The 15,404-nt window shown below is 43.9% G+C and overlaps 2 protein-coding genes across 9 annotated transcripts in view; both read right to left on the reverse strand.

Moving 5' to 3' along the window:
• The window catches only part of LOC106606028 (focal adhesion kinase 1), a 135,559-nt gene extending 130,303 nt beyond the window's left edge, over positions 1 to 5,256 (reverse strand). The window contains exon 1 of one of the 4 annotated variants that reach the window (XM_045719121.1): positions 5,017 to 5,256. Coding sequence is in view for 1 of the 4 variants with exons in the window: in XM_045719117.1 (XP_045575073.1) it covers positions 3,843 to 3,879 (37 nt within the window). In the remaining 3 variants the exon portion in view is untranslated. Of the gene's footprint in view, positions 1 to 3,842; positions 4,003 to 4,396; positions 4,413 to 5,016 lie in introns of those variants that run through there. The other 3 variants (XM_045719123.1, XM_045719122.1, XM_045719117.1) reach the window with 3 other exon arrangements.
• A 2,381-nt stretch (positions 5,257 to 7,637) lies between these two features.
• Positions 7,638 to 15,404, reverse strand: part of LOC106606080 (DENN domain-containing protein 3) — a 41,194-nt gene continuing 33,427 nt past the window's right edge. For 3 of the 5 annotated variants that reach the window (XM_045719131.1, XM_045719133.1, XM_045719132.1), the window contains exons 21-25: positions 10,347 to 10,504; positions 9,495 to 9,628; positions 9,176 to 9,294; positions 8,834 to 8,971; positions 7,638 to 8,464 (exon numbers count right to left, since the gene is read on the reverse strand). In XM_045719131.1, the coding sequence (XP_045575087.1) occupies positions 8,258 to 8,464; positions 8,834 to 8,971; positions 9,176 to 9,294; positions 9,495 to 9,628; positions 10,347 to 10,504 (756 nt within the window). In that variant the 3' untranslated portion in view covers positions 7,638 to 8,257. Of the gene's footprint in view, positions 8,465 to 8,833; positions 8,972 to 9,175; positions 9,295 to 9,494; positions 9,629 to 10,346; positions 10,505 to 15,404 lie in introns of those variants that run through there. The other 2 variants (XM_045719134.1, XR_006770002.1) reach the window with 2 other exon arrangements.

A 15,404-nucleotide genomic window follows, 5' to 3' on the forward strand; every position in this document is an offset into this window, starting at 1 on the left:
CAGGAAATTAAAAATAAGAAATTCCAGAAGAGAGATGACAGCAGCCACCTTGATGATCAGTTCAACCTCAGGTTATTTTCCTGGGAGAAAATTAAAAAAGGCAATTGAGTCAGTGTTCTTGCAATTTACATAATTTCTGTTGCTAATCACATAATCAAATTTGTCTCTGGCAACATATCGGTTTAGGATGTGTTCGCTATAACAAGCCATCTTCAATGCAGGCCCAATCTCAACACTGTTTTTCTAATGTATTTCTGTCATGGATTATGGTAGCTAGTTCTAGTTCCCACAGAGATCATGGAGCACTGGGCAAAAACTGGTTGAATAAACGTTATTTCCACCTCATTCCAACCCAATAATTCATTGTGATGTTGAATCAATGTGGAAAACTGATTGAATTTGAAGTCATCAACATAAGGCAATTTCTTATTTTTCACCCAACTTTGAACCAATGGCATGGTGACATTTTCTGTTGATTTCACACGTTAGTTAACAACTCAACCAAATCTGTGCCCAGTGGGTGTGTGCTGCTGTTCAACAAAAATAACTTGGGTGCGGTATGCAACACATACTAAAAGGAGTAAGAAAGCATTGTAACAAAAGGTATGGGTTCAGAGGAATTGAGTTGGGTCATTTGGTCTTCACATCCCTGTAGTGACTTGATAAGAGCTGGGTGTGACAGTATGCTGTGGTCTCAGCGCTGAATTCCTGGGAGACCAGAGCTTCCTCATTTGTCAAATTGTGTAAAAGCTCCAGACTTCGGTTAACCCATTGGTATCATCTAATTTTTGAAAGATGTTTCGAGAGACCATCTCAAACAAAAGACCAACTCACACAGAGAGAGACGTTCATTATTCAAGTCTAAGGTGTGTTGTAGACTTGTGAGAGCTGCACCATAAATCACTGAGGGTTAGAGCCTATTTGAGTACTTCTATTTGCAATACACACTCTTAGAAAGAAAGGTGCTATCTAGAACCTAAAAGGGTTCTTCGGCTGTCACCGTAGGAGAACCCTTTGAAGAACCCTTTTTGGTTCCAGGTAGAACCCTTTTAGGTTCCAGGTAGAACCCTTTCAACAGCGGTATCTACATGGAACAGCCAAAGAACCCTTTTGGAACCCTTTTTTCTAATAGGCTGACCACACCGCTCGCGTCACGTGTGCGAGCGTTGCAAAATAAATGTAGGAGTCTATGTTATTCAATTATTGCACCCACACTGCTCGCGAGCGTCTGCGTTGCCAAGGGCTAAAATACAAGTCATTCCTATTTCTGACGCAGATCGCACTGCAAGTCCTGCCTCTCCCATCTCCTCATTGGTTTATAGAAGCAGGTACCCACGTGCCATCTCCTCATTGGTTTATAGAAGCAGGTACCCACGTGCCATCTCCTCATTGGTTATACCCATGTGGGTGATTGAAAGACGAACTGTTGCCATGGTAATACTATGAAAGTTTAGATGCCAATCACCATATAAGTTAAATGATGAAAAAGCCTGGAAGGAGGAGCGATGACTAAAAATGATTCGGTTGATCGTTTTTGTGTGTGGATTAATTGTCGGAGTAGAGGACCTTGTGCATTTCAGGTAAAATAACAACCTAATGTTTATATCCCAGGACAAATTAACTAGCAACAGCAAGCTAGCTAAATAGGACAAATTAGCTAGCAAGTGCAAGCTAACTAGCTAAATTGCCATACATGTTTAATGCTTTTCGACCTGTCCACAAATTAATGTAATTGGTTCAGAGTTTGTTTTGATATTTTAACCTGCGTGTCGTGATCGCGTTTGGTGTGGGGGGACAAAATAAATGTATGCACGATGGCACACGCGCGCAGCCGGTTATGGTTCCGTGTAAGACTGCAGTTTAGTGAAAGTCATTCCCACAAGCACATTCCCATTGGACTAATAAGTCTAAGGCCATTCCCTGTAGTTCTTTAACTACGGACCACCGTTCTTCTTGACAAGAACACTATTGACTGATGGTTCTATATTCTTAGTAAAGATTAACTGACAGAGTATAAAATGTTTTTGCTTCCAGATCTTTCCTCGCTTGTATTACAATGTGTTGAACACTTGACAGACTTGTTGTCTTAATACACACATTGACGTTTACATAACTGTTTTGAATAAATCACTGTTGATGGGCTTTCCAGGCCTTTCTTTCCCCCCAGAAGACACAATTCAACTCCCCATCCACTCGTCATTGAATCGCTGCTGACTGATTTACACAGCAGATCTCCAAACCTATGTTAAAACAACAACATTTGACAAGGTATTCGATAGCGCCAGCCTTTTCTCAGAGTGTACCTTGCCAAGGTTAATATTGAAAAAGGGATCCATAATGAATTGTGCCTGTCATTGATCTGGGTTCTGCCTGATACGTGCTGTTTAAAAAGCCTTCTGGAAAGTCAGGTAGAGTACAGTAGGTATCCCGAGTGGCGCAGCGGTCTAAGGCACTGCATCTCAGAGTGAGAGGTGTCACTACAGACCCTGGTTCGATTCCAGGCTGTATCACAACCGGCTGTGATTGGGAGTCCTATAGGGCGGTGCACAATTGGCCCAGTGTTGTCCCAAGTTAGGGTTTGGCCGGGGTAGGCTGTTAAGAATTTGTTCTTAACTGACTTGCCTAGTTAAATAAAGGTTCAATAATAAAATAGGTATGCATGTCCAAGCTCAGTAGGCCTCTTTTCTCCACTGAGAGCCTATCATCACAATACAGTGAGAGACAGAGAAATAACTACAAACAGATGGCAAAAGTGTATATTTGGGTTTTTACACCATAAGTCTGGTTAATGAAAATTCCAATCGATGAATCCACATAGATAAGTTGAGAATTTGAAGACCTGAGGTTCCCTGAGGCAAAGTGAGATTGCAAGGTTAGCCTGTTCCTTCATCTACATATTATCAATCTGTATCTGTGTAATGTAATTACATAAAATGGCAGTGAACATCTGATCATCTCAAATCTAATTGAACGGAAGGCTTGTCTATGCCTGAGATTGGAATTTGTTCAAAACATTGTGACGCAATACATAACAGCTGGATCGCCCTCTGGAGGGGCTGTGTCGACATCAGAAGGTACATTTTCTACACAACAAAATCTCGGCTTACATTTGTCGACAATCTCTGCCTTCATTGATTTGACTAGTGATTTGACTACAGTTGATTTGACTACAGTTGATTTGACTATTGTTGTCAGGACATGGAGGTGAAAGAAACCCAGGTCTTTGACTGTGTGGTTTCATTCACATGGTTTTGCCTACTCCACCAGGACCACATCTATAGGGTTAGTTAGTGTATGGCACATATTGCACCGTGTGTACCTGTATCATCATGGGCAGAAACATAGACATCTATTCTCATACCCACATCATAACTCTGCTGATATTTCTGGTTATTACAAGCCATTAGATGTGACGAGATGACTCATATCAGAAGACTAGCCCTGAAGCAGCACATTCTCTGAGGTATACCTCGGTGTCCTGGAATTTATCAGGTAACATTGACAAACAAGGTAGACTATGGGTTCTTCTGAGGGTTGAACAGTCAGTACAATGTTCTGTATGGTTCTCCTGCTCTCTATAGCCCTGTATGATTCCTCTACAAAAAAATGCTTCATGTCACTAGTAACATGATGTTCATGCTACAAACAACTTTTACCTGTCTGTGACGTTTCACATGCAACTGCATGCACGGCCATGACATGAGAAACTTCCTGCCCTTATCTCAGGCACACTGACTCACTCTTCTTGAGACAGACACACGTTCAGTTCTCAGCCAAACAAGCCTACCACTGCTTCTCAAAAACTGTCAGTTGTATTATGGATATAAATATAGCACACGTACCTCCATTTCCGCAGCCCAGGATATTCCAGAACTGCATATTTGTAGGCTATTTACATGTAAGAGTATTTCCAACTGGTGCAAATCACTTCTGTCAGTGCTACTGAGCTGATAACCTGACACCCTCTTACCAACACACCTGGCCCCTCCTCCTACTGGCTTCCTAACTCCTCCCTTTACACACTAGCTTTAACTTGTTACACCAGCAGGCATGGCGGCAACAATGATACTGATCGTGGAAACAAACAAAAAGAATAGATGATTCAGGCATGCAGATAAAATAATGCTGCTTGCCTGCAATCATATGCAGAGTAAAAGAAATCAATGTAACTCATTGTAAAAAAAACAAAAACAATAATCATTACAGTTTATGAGCAGTCTCTCCTGTTTGCACTGTAGCAGTAAATGAAGAAAGCTCAATATCTGTGAACCTCTTCACACAATTATGGTTAATATACATGTTTTGTTACGTCGTAATTTAGTTGTTGCCTTGTAATTGCCTATGGAGTTTAGCAGTTTTTTTTGTTATTAGACAAGTGGAACAAGGAACAGTCTACCTTCGACTTGTGTAATTACATCAGCGTGTCAAATACAGAGGATACTCCAGGGTCTCCTCTAATCTTCCCCTATTCCCCTGCAAGTAACGTTATACATTAGTCAGGTCATTTAAACAACTGCATGCAGAATGGCTGGGGCTGAGCCGGCTACGGAACTCTATAATGCAATGACATACAATGTAGCGAGCTCTCCAAACAACCATGAGAGTTGTTACAATTTGTAACAATGTTGTAATCACTTGTTTTGTTTTAAACTAGCAACATTGTATCATTTCCCTAATGTTGCCACTCGAAATGTAGCCACTCGCTGCACACTATGTGAATAAGACATTCTGTGTTCGCTGAACCTTGCACCTAGGCGTGAGAGATTCGGACACTGCACCACTGTTTGCAGAAACATGCATATTCATGTGCATAAAGGATATATCCCCCTTTTCGCCATCAAATGAAACCGTATTTTCTCCACCAAAAACGCTAATGAAAGTAGGCTAACTGAAAGCTCCGACTCTCACCGCAACCCATTGTCAATGACTGGGGTCTTTCTATGCTAACTGGCTAATGTTAAAGTTATTTAATATCCTCCACATCATTCAAAAATGATAAGGCCACGTTATACTCACGTATATCTTTACTATCGAAGATCCACCTCCACTATTTCCGTTAACCGGTCTCCTATCCTGCAAATAACTGTGTTACAATCCCGTATTAACCGTATAGCTGTGAGTAGTTCGCTCTCCGTTTCGGTTTCTCCACAACACGGTGCTCTAGCTCCCTACTCTCGGTAACCACTGACACAGCAGCACTGCATCCTAATAGTTCCAATATGGCTGACGTGTAGTGACCGTGTAGTGACCATGTAGTGACCAGGTAGTGACCGTGTAATGACCAGGTCGTGACCATGTAGTGACCAGGTAGTGACCATGCCCAGTGGACTCACTGACCATCTCAGCTGGCAAAACGCAAATTCATAACTCGTTCTACTTGTAAATAGCTTTTCACATGACAATTACATCAGTGAGAATGGCAGTACTTCACAAAACCTTATTTTCTTATACTAAAGTGACTAATACAATTTTCATAAATGTTTCATAAAATGTCAACATTGATATTACAAGTAGCTAAATACATTAGAAATAATATTATTTTCCAATGCAAAAAATGCTTTGACAACAGAGTTTTCTGTGGTTAAATACTCACATTTACATGCCATTCACACCCACCCACCCACAGACACAGCAAGAGAACTCTGTGTTTCCATTGTCTAACGGACACATCCCAAAACATTCCTTTCATTAACTCCCATGCATAATACTACAACACACAGCAAGCCAGGCCCATAGCAGAGACCCAGTCGGCGTACTAAATGGCACCCTATTCCCTAAATAGTGCAGTAATTTTGCCCATAGCCCTGATCAAAAGTAGTGCACTTTATAGGGAATAGGGTGCCATTTGGGACGTAACCCCAGGGTGCATAATTGTTATATATATATATATATATTTTTATTTTTATGTAACCTTTATTTAAACTAGGCAAGACAGTTGAGAAAAAATATTATTTACATCGACGGCCTACACCTGCCAAACCCGGACGATGCTGGGCCAATTGTGTGCCACCTTATGGGACTCTGAATCATGGCCGGTTGTGATACAGCCTGGAATCAAACCAGGGTGTCTATAGTGACACCTCTAGCACTGAAATGAGTGCCTTAGACCACTGCGCCACTCGAGAGCCCATTATAGTAGCCTCCCACCACCCTCGGCCAGACCACTGAATCCCTGCCCACAACGTTGACGGGAAGATGAGGATCGCTCTAAAGGGCTAACTAAGACTTATTCACTGAAGAACTAACCCTCTGTCACGTTCGTCGTATGAAGAAGACCAAGGTGCAGCGTGGTTGGCGAACATTTTTCCTTTTATTAAAATGAACACCCTCAAAATAACAAAATACAAAAACACGAACATAAAGTCTTGCAGGCTTCTAAGCAGCTATACAAAAACAACATCCCACAATCACAGGTGGGAAAAGGGCTGCCTAAGTATGATCCCCAATCAGAGACAACGATAGACAGCTGCCTCTGATTGGGAATCATACCCGGCCAACAAAGAAATAGAAAATGTAGAATGTTCCCACCCGAGTCACACCCTGACCTAACCAAACATAGAGAATAATAAGGATCTCTACGGTCAAGGCGTGACACCCTCAGTGCCTATAGGATGGGGTGAAGCACATGCTAACTGTTCAGCAGATGATTTTAGATGACAATGGTTTGTATTCAATAGCTATTTCAGCCTTCTCTGTAAATGAAAGAAAGGCTGACTTGCATGAATGAGTATAGGAATAAAAAAAAATAACTGTACAATCATTTTTTTTATTGTATGTGACAGCTAAGACATGGGTGAGGCGGAAATATGAATCTGAAAGCAGACATTTAGTGTATCCAGAATATTGTTAGTGAAATAAATCCAAACGTTGTGAAACAGTCAGAGAAATGCTATTACATCATCATCCAGTATATAAAGGCAGACCCCAACGTAAAGAGAACAGAGGATGACAGGGTTCTTCATGATCATGTAATTCCCTGAGCCTCACTGTCCACTGTATACTGTCTACGTCCCTAATGGCGCCCTATTCTCTATAGGGCCCTGGTCAAAAGTAGTGTACGTAGGGAATAGCAGGGTCCTCACAAGGATTTTTGAACAAGGTGGTGCTGCTGAGTACGGCGGGCGGGGGTTAGCCCACAAGGTGGAGGGGGGGTTTAGACCACAAGGTGGAGCAGTGTGGTGGGGTTGGGGGCAGACCACAAGGTGGAGCAGCGTGGTGGGGTTGGGGGCAGACCACAAGGTGGAGCAGCGTGGTGGGGTTGGGGGCAGACCACAAGGTGGAGCAGCGTGGTGGGGTTGGGGGCAGACCACAAGGTGGAGCAGCGTGGTGGGGTTGGGGGGAGACCACAAGGTGGAGCAGCGTGGTGGGGTTGGGGGGGAGACCACAAGGTGGAGCAGCGTGGTGGGGTTGGGGGACAGACCACAAGGTGGAGCAGCGTGGTGGGGTTGGGGGGCAGACCACAAGGTGGAGCAGCGTGGTGGGGTTGGGGGTAGACCACAAGGTGGAGCAGCGTGGTGGGGTTGGGGGGAGACCACAAGGTGGAGCAGCGTGGTGGGGTTGGGGGGAGACCACAAGGTGGAGCAGCGTGGTGGGGTTGGGGGGGAGACCACAAGGTGGAGCAGCGTGGTGGGGTTGGGGGGCAGACCACAAGGTGGAGCAGCGTGGTGGGGTTGGGGGGCAGACCACAAGGTGGAGCAGCGTGGTGGGGTTGGGGGGCAGACCACAAGGTGGAGCAGCGTGGGGCCATTTGGGACACAGACGTGGAAGGATGTGAAAAACAAAATGGCCAACCTTGAGTCTTTAATACAGGAAAAGCACATTTTAGAACAAAGCTTTGAAAAAACATTTAGAAGCTCACTGTCTCTCTGAGGTGTTCAGGGAAAATAAGAACAATTTATAGTCTATAGCAGGGACGTTCAAATCTGACCCTACGAGTTCCAGAGCCTGCTGCTTTTCTGTTCTACCTGCTAATTCATTGCAACCACCTGATGTCCCAGGTCTAAATCAGTCCCTGATTAGAGGGGAACAATGAAACAAAGCAGTGGAACTGGCTTCCAGGTTCAGAGTTGAGTTTGAGGGCCTTTCTTTCTTCAGACCTGTAGGACTCCTCAGGGTCTGCAGGGCTCTTCCTCTAACCTGGTCCCACATCTATTTCTGCTGTTTAGGAAACTCCTGTCATTGTTGTGCCAAACATTTTATTCACTTAAAAGATTTGGCAAAACCACACAAACAGATACTGGACCAGGCTACTCGTCCTCTACTCAACCTTCCAAATGGCGATTTTTCCATCCTGGCAGGCGGAGCCGCTGAGTACATAGCGGCCCTCTGCAGAGCACAGTGCCTGGACACTGTCTGTGTGGGCCATCAGCTCCTTCTCTACACTGTGGCTCTCTGTGTCCACTATGTAGATCTTCCCACTCCTCCTGCACTGGTCAGGGCTCGGCCCGCTGCAGCCAACCCAGATCTGGACGAGGGAGGGGGAGGAGACAAACAATGAAGAGGAGCTTGTTGAGGATTTGCAGTTGTACTGTGACATTTACTACTGAAATAAAAATCAGCATTCGCTCTGGACACTCTGATCATTACTATGAGAAAGAAGATAAATGAATGATGGTATGGTGTACTGAACTATTTTAACTGCTACTTTACAAGCTTTTGTAGAAATTGCAACACCTGAGAAAGACTGTTGTTGACAGAATCTTATGAATGTGTTTTGTATGTGTTAATAGTAATGTGTTAAAGAGGTTCTTATGTTGGTACCATTCCAATAAAGTGTTACCAGCAAAACATGCAAAGAACAGCAGGTGTCCAACTGAGAACATTATTTTCTCACCTGATTCTTAACCTTGATCATACAGTTGACCCCTGTACAGTTCTGCAGCTGCACCCTCAGGAAAGGCTTGGTCAGGTCTTTACAGTGCCACAGACAGAGCTCGTCAGAATCAGAACAGCTCGTCCACAACTGGCCCCTCTGAAAGAAACACACAGTGGACTGGTTTAGCCATCAGCTCATGACACTCTCATGACAAGCAAACTGACTGTTGGAAGGCTGCAAAAATACATAGTGTCTGGCTTGATTATTGAGACCACTCGGAGACCATGGAGAAGGCCTAGCATGAGATAAAGATCTTGGTTCAGTGAAATCCCCAAGATGAAGGGAACATGGGCCTACTACCTCCAAGAAGAGGATGAGGCTGCTGAACTCAGTGGGCATGTTCTGTAGATCCTCAGGAAGTGTCATCTTACGATGTGGCGTTCCGTTCTTCCTCAGTTCAACGATGCCGTCTCTGGCACCTAGTCAACATAACAACAGATAGAAACAAAACAAACTAAAGTTTCTGTCTAGATGCTTTGCTGTTGTTAGCATGTTATCTTGTGGTCAGTTGACACACTTTGTTAATTGATCATTGGCAGGGTATACAATACATAGGAGTATATAAAATAATAATAATAATATACAGTTAGAGTAACTATGACTGAGTGAGTTTACTTACAGCACCACAGTGTTCCATTGAAGAGCTGAATGGACATAAGCCTATCACAGGTCAGTTGAAACTGCTTTTTCACTTTTAGTGTTGAGAGGTCCCACAGAATGACTGTTCCATCGGCACTACAGGAGTATGTCTGGCTGGGAGGGAGGAGAGGGACAGTTGGATTAAAACAAGCACCATGTAGAAGCCTGATTGTGGTCTAACTACTGATTATTCACTGAGGGCAAAGTAAAGTGTAGTTTAAGTACACTGCTGCCTTCTGCTGGTTGGAAATAGGCATCAGAACACTGAACACCACGTTCTAAGAGCCTTTCAAAATGATACTGGGGTGAGGTCAGTTAGAAGAACTACTTTCTGCAAAAAGTGCATTGGTCATTTGAACAGGCAGTTCTAACACATTATCCTTCCTTCAACATAGAATCCTGAGCATCACACATGGGTTAACAGTTTGTGAGGGTGAAGTGACTGTAGCATGAAGAGGACTCCAACTGTGTCCCAAATGGTACCCTAATCCCTACACACATAGTGCACAAATGTTTACCATATGGGCCCTGGTCAAAAGGAGTTCCCTACAGTATATAGGGAATAGGGTGCCCTCAGGGACACAGACATATGGTACATTTTACATTTAAGTCATTTAGCAGACGCTCTTATCCAGAGCGACTTACAGTAGTGAATGTATGCATTTCATGCATTTTTGTTTTGTTTTTTATACTGGCCCCCCGTGGGAATCGAACCCACAACCCTGGCATTGCACACACCATGCTGGCGTTGCAAACACCATGCTCTACCAACTGAGCCACAGGGAAGACTGGCTCAGTTGGTAGCATTTTGGTTACATTGGTAACATTTTACCTCATCTTGTCACTCTCCTCCAGGGCAAAGTCCATAACCTCATGCCGGTGCTCTGTCAGCTGCTTATTGCAGGACATGCTGCAAGTGTCAATTATGTAAATGATGGAATCCTGGGAGCCAATCCATACTTGATCCTGGTCCAATCCCAGCATGCAGTTCTGTCGACATAATAAAGCCACGTATTCAGCACATAAAGTTCGTCCCAAATGGCACCTATTCCCTATATAGTGCACTACATTCGACCAAGGCCCATAGGACTCTCGTCAAAATAAGTGCACTATATACGGAATAGGGTGCTATTTTGGACACATGCATACAGTGAGGGAAAAAAGTATTTGATCCCCTGCTAATTTTGTACGTTTGCCCACTGACAAAGAAATGATCAGTCTATAATTTTAATGGTAGGTTTATTTGAACAGTGAGAGACAGAATAACAACAAAAAAAATCAGAAAAACGCATGTCAAAAATGATATAAATTGATTTGCATTTTAATGAGGGAAATAAGTATTTGACCCCCTCTCAATCAGAAAGATTTCTGGCTCCCAGGTGTCTTTTATACAGGTAACGAGCTGAGATTAGGAGCACACTCTTAAAGGGAGTGCTCCTAATCTCAGCTTGTTACCTGTATAAAATACACCTGTCCACAGAAGCAATCAATCAGATTCCAAACTCTCCACCATGGCCAAGACCAAAGAGCTCTCCAAGGATGTCAGGGACAAGACTGTAGACCTACACAAGGCTGGAATGGGCTACAAGACCATCGCCAAGCAGCTTGGTGAGAAGGTGACAACAGTTGGTGCGATTATTCGCAAATGGAAGAAACACAAAAGAACTGTCAATCTCCCTCGGCCTGGGGCTCCATGCAAGATCTCACCTCGTGGAGTTGCAATGATCTTGAGAACGGTGAGGAATCAGCCCAGAACTACACGAGAGGATCTTGTCAATGATCTCAAGACAGCTGGGACCATAGTCACCAAGAAAACAATTGGTAACACACTACGCCGTGAAGGACTGAAATCCTGCAGCGCCCGCAAGGTCCCCCTGCTCAAGAAAGCACATATACATGCCCGTCTGAAGTTTGCTAATGAACATCTGAATGATTCAGAGGACAACTGGATGAAAGTGTTGTGGTCAGATGAGACCAAAATGGAGCTCTTTGGCATCAACTCAACTCGCCGTGTTTGGAGGAGGAGGAATGCTGCCTATGACCCCAAGAACACCATCCCCACCGTCAAACATGGAGGTGGAAACATTATGCTTTGGGGGTGTTTTTCTGCTAAGGGGACAGGACAACTTCACCGCATCAAAGGGACGATGGACGGGGCCATGTACCGTCAAATCTTGGGTGAGAACCTCCTTCCCTCAGCCAGGGCATTGAAAATGGGTCGTGGATGGGTATTCCAGCATGACAATGACCCAAAACACACGGCCAAGGCAACAAAGGAGTGGCTCAAGAAGAAGCACATTAAGGTCCTGGAGTGGCCTAGCCAGTCTCCAGACCTTAATCCCATAGAAAATCTGTGGAGGGAGCTGAAGGTTCGAGTTACCAAACATCAGCCTCAAAACCTTAGTGACTTGGAGAAGATCTGCAAAGAGGAGTGGGACAAAATCCCTCCTGAGATGTGTGCAAACCTGGTGGCCAACTGCAAGAAACGTCTGACCTCTGTGATTGCCAACAAGGGTTTTGCCACCAAGTACTAAGTCATGTTTTGCAGAGGGGTAAAATACTTATTTCCCTCATTAAAATGCAAATCATTTTATAACATTTTTGACATGCATTTTTCTGGATTTTTTGTTGTTGTTATTCTGTCTCTCACCAGCTCTGTCAGGAGGAATGGGTCGAAATTCACCCAACTTATTGCGGGAAGCTTGTGAAAGGCTTCCCGAAACGTTTGACCCAAGTTACATAATTTAAAGGTAATGCTACCAAATACTAATTGAGTGTATGTAAACTTCAGACCCACTGTGAATGTGATGAAAGAAATAAAAGCTGAAATAAATCATTCTCTATTACTATTATTCTGACATTTCACATTCTTTAAATAAAGTGGTGATCCTAACTGACCTAAGTCATGGCATTTTTACAAGGATTAAATGTCAGGAATTGTGAAAAACTGAGTTTAAATGTATTTGGCAGGTGTATGTAAACTTCTGACTTCAACTGTACATATCCAGGTTTAATCACTGTCATGTGAATGGTAGGCACTCCTGTTCATGCCTCATGAGACCACAGAAAGGAGGAAACACTATCAACAGAAGAGAGAGAGAGAGAAAGAGAGAGTGAAACAGTGCTAGAGAGGGATAGAGAGAACAAGTGAAACAGAACTAGAAAGGGGGAGAGAGAGAAAGAATGAGTGAAACTGAGCTAGAGAGAGGGAGAGAGAGTGAGAGAAAACAAGTGAAACGGAGAGCTAGAGAGAGAGAGAACAAGAGTAAAACAGAGAGCTAGAGAGAGAGAACACGAGTGAAACAGAGAGCTAGAGAGAGAGAGAGAGAACACGAGTGAAACAGAGAGCTAGAGAGAGAGAGAGAGAACACGAGTGAAACAGAGAGCTAGAGAGAGAGAGAGAGAACACGAGTGAAACAGAGCTAGAGAGAGAAAGAACACGAGTGAAACAGAGAGCTAGAGAGAGAGAGAGAGAACACGAGTGAAACAGAGAGCTAGAGAGAGAAAGAACACGAGTGAAACAGAGAGCTAGAGAGGGAGAGAGAGAACACGAGTGAAACAGAGCTAGAGAGAGAAAGAACACGAGTGAAACAGAGAGCTAGAGAGAGAAAGAATACGAGTGAAACAGAGCTAGAGAGAGAAAGAACACGAGTGAAACAGAGAGCTAGAGAGAGAAAGAGAGAACACGAGTGAAACAGAGAGCTAGAGAGAGAGAGAAAGAACACGAGTGAAACAGAGAGCTAGAGAGAGAAAGAACACGAGTGAAACAGAGAGCTAGAGAGAGAAAGAACACGAGTGAAACAGAGAGCTAGAGAGAGAAAGAACCCGAGTGAAACAGAGAGCTAGAGAGAGAGAACACGAGTGAAACAGAGCTAGAGAGAGAGAACACGAGTGAAACAGAGCTAGAGAGAGAAAGAACACGAGTGAAACAGAGAGCTAGAGAGAGAAAGAACACGAGTGAAACAGAGCTAGAGAGAGAAAGTAAGAACACGAGTGAAACAGAGAGCTAGAGAGAGAGAGAGAGAACACGAATGAAACAGAGCTAGAGAGAGAAAGAACACGAGTGAAACAGAGAGCTAGAGAGAGAAAGAACACGAGTGAAACAGAGAGCTAGAGAGAGAAAGAACACGAGTGAAACAGAGCTAGAGAGAGAGAACACGAGTGAAACAGAGCTAGAGAGAGAAAGAACACGAGTGAAACAGAGAGCTAGAGAGAGAAAGAACACGAGTGAAACAGAGAGCTAGAGAGAGAAAGAACACGAGTGAAACAGAGCTAGAGAGAGAAAGAAAGAACACGAGTGAAACAGAGAGCTAGAGAGAGAGAACACGAGTGAAACAGAGAGCTAGAGAGAGAAAGAACACGAGTGAAACAGAGCTAGAGAGAGAAAGAACACGAGTGAAACAGAGAGCTAGAGAGAGAAAGAACACGAGTGAAACAGAGAGCTAGAGAGAGAAAGAACACGAGTGAAACAGAGCTAGAGAGAGAAAGAACACGAGTGAAACAGAGAGCTAGAGAGAGAAAGAACACGAGTGAAACAGAGCTAGAGAGAGAAAGAACACGAGTGAAACAGAGAGCTAGAGAGGGAGAGAGAGAACACGAGTGAAACAGAGAGCTAGAGAGGGAGAGAAAGAACACGAGTGAAACAGAGAGCTAGAGAGAGAAAGAACACGAGTGAAACAGAGAGCTAGAGAGAGAAAGAACACGAGTGAAACAGAGAGCTAGAGAGGGAGAGAGAGAACACGAGTGAAACAGAGAGCTAGAGAGAGAAAGAACACGAGTGAAACAGAGCTAGAGAGAGAAAGAACACGAGTGAAACAGAGAGCTAGAGAGAGAAAGAACACGAGTGAAACAGAGAGCTAGAGAGAGAAAGAACACGAGTGAAACAGAGAGCTAGAGAGAGAAAGAACACGAGTGAAACAGAGAGCTAGAGAGAGAGAGAACACGAGTGAAACAGAGCTAGAGAGAGAGAACACGAGTGAAACAGAGCTAGAGAGAGAAAGAACACGAGTGAAACAGAGAGCTAGAGAGAGAAAGAACACGAGTGAAACAGAGAGCTAGAGAGAGAAAGAACACGAGTGAAACAGAGAGCTAGAGAGAGAAAGAAAGAACACGAGTGAAACAGAGAGCTAGAGAGAGAAAGAACACGAGTGAAACAGAGAGCTAGAGAGAGAAAGAACACGAGTGAAACAGAGAGCTAGAGAGGGAGAGAACACGAGTGAAACAGAGCTAGAGAAAGAAAGAACACGAGTGAAACAGAGCTAGAGAGAGAAAGAACACGAGTGAAACAGAGCTAGAGAGAGAAAGAACACGAGTGAAACAGAGAGCTAGAGAGGGAGAGAACACGAGTGAAACAGAGAGCTAGAGAGAGAGAGAACACGAGTGAAACAGAGCTAGAGAGAGAAAGAACACGAGTGAAACAGAGAGCTAGAGAGAGAAAGAACACGAGTGAAACAGAGAGCTAGAGAGAGAGGGAGAGAACACGAGTGAAACAGAGCTAGAGAGAGAAAGAACACGAGTGAAACAGAGCTAGAGAAAGAAAGAACATGAGTGAAACAGAGAGCTAGAGAGAGAAAGAACACGAGTGAAACAGAGAGCTAGAGAGAGAAAGAACACGAGTGAAACAGAGAGCTAGAGAGAGAAAGAACACGAGTGAAACAGAGCGAGATAGAGAAAGAACACGAGTGAAACAGAGAGCTAGAGAGAGAAAGAACACGAGTGAAACAGAGAGCTAGAGAGGGAGAGAGAGAACACGAGTGAAACAGAGCTAGAGAGAGAAAGAACACGAGTGAAACAGAGCTAGAGAGAGAAAGAACACGAGTGAAACAGAGAGCTAGAGAGAGAAAGAAAGAACACGAGTGAAACAGAGCTAGAGAAAGAAAGAACATGAGTG

The sequence above is a fragment of the Salmo salar genome, chromosome ssa05 (assembly GCF_905237065.1).
Source record: "Salmo salar chromosome ssa05, Ssal_v3.1, whole genome shotgun sequence".
NCBI lineage: Eukaryota > Metazoa > Chordata > Actinopteri > Salmoniformes > Salmonidae > Salmo > Salmo salar.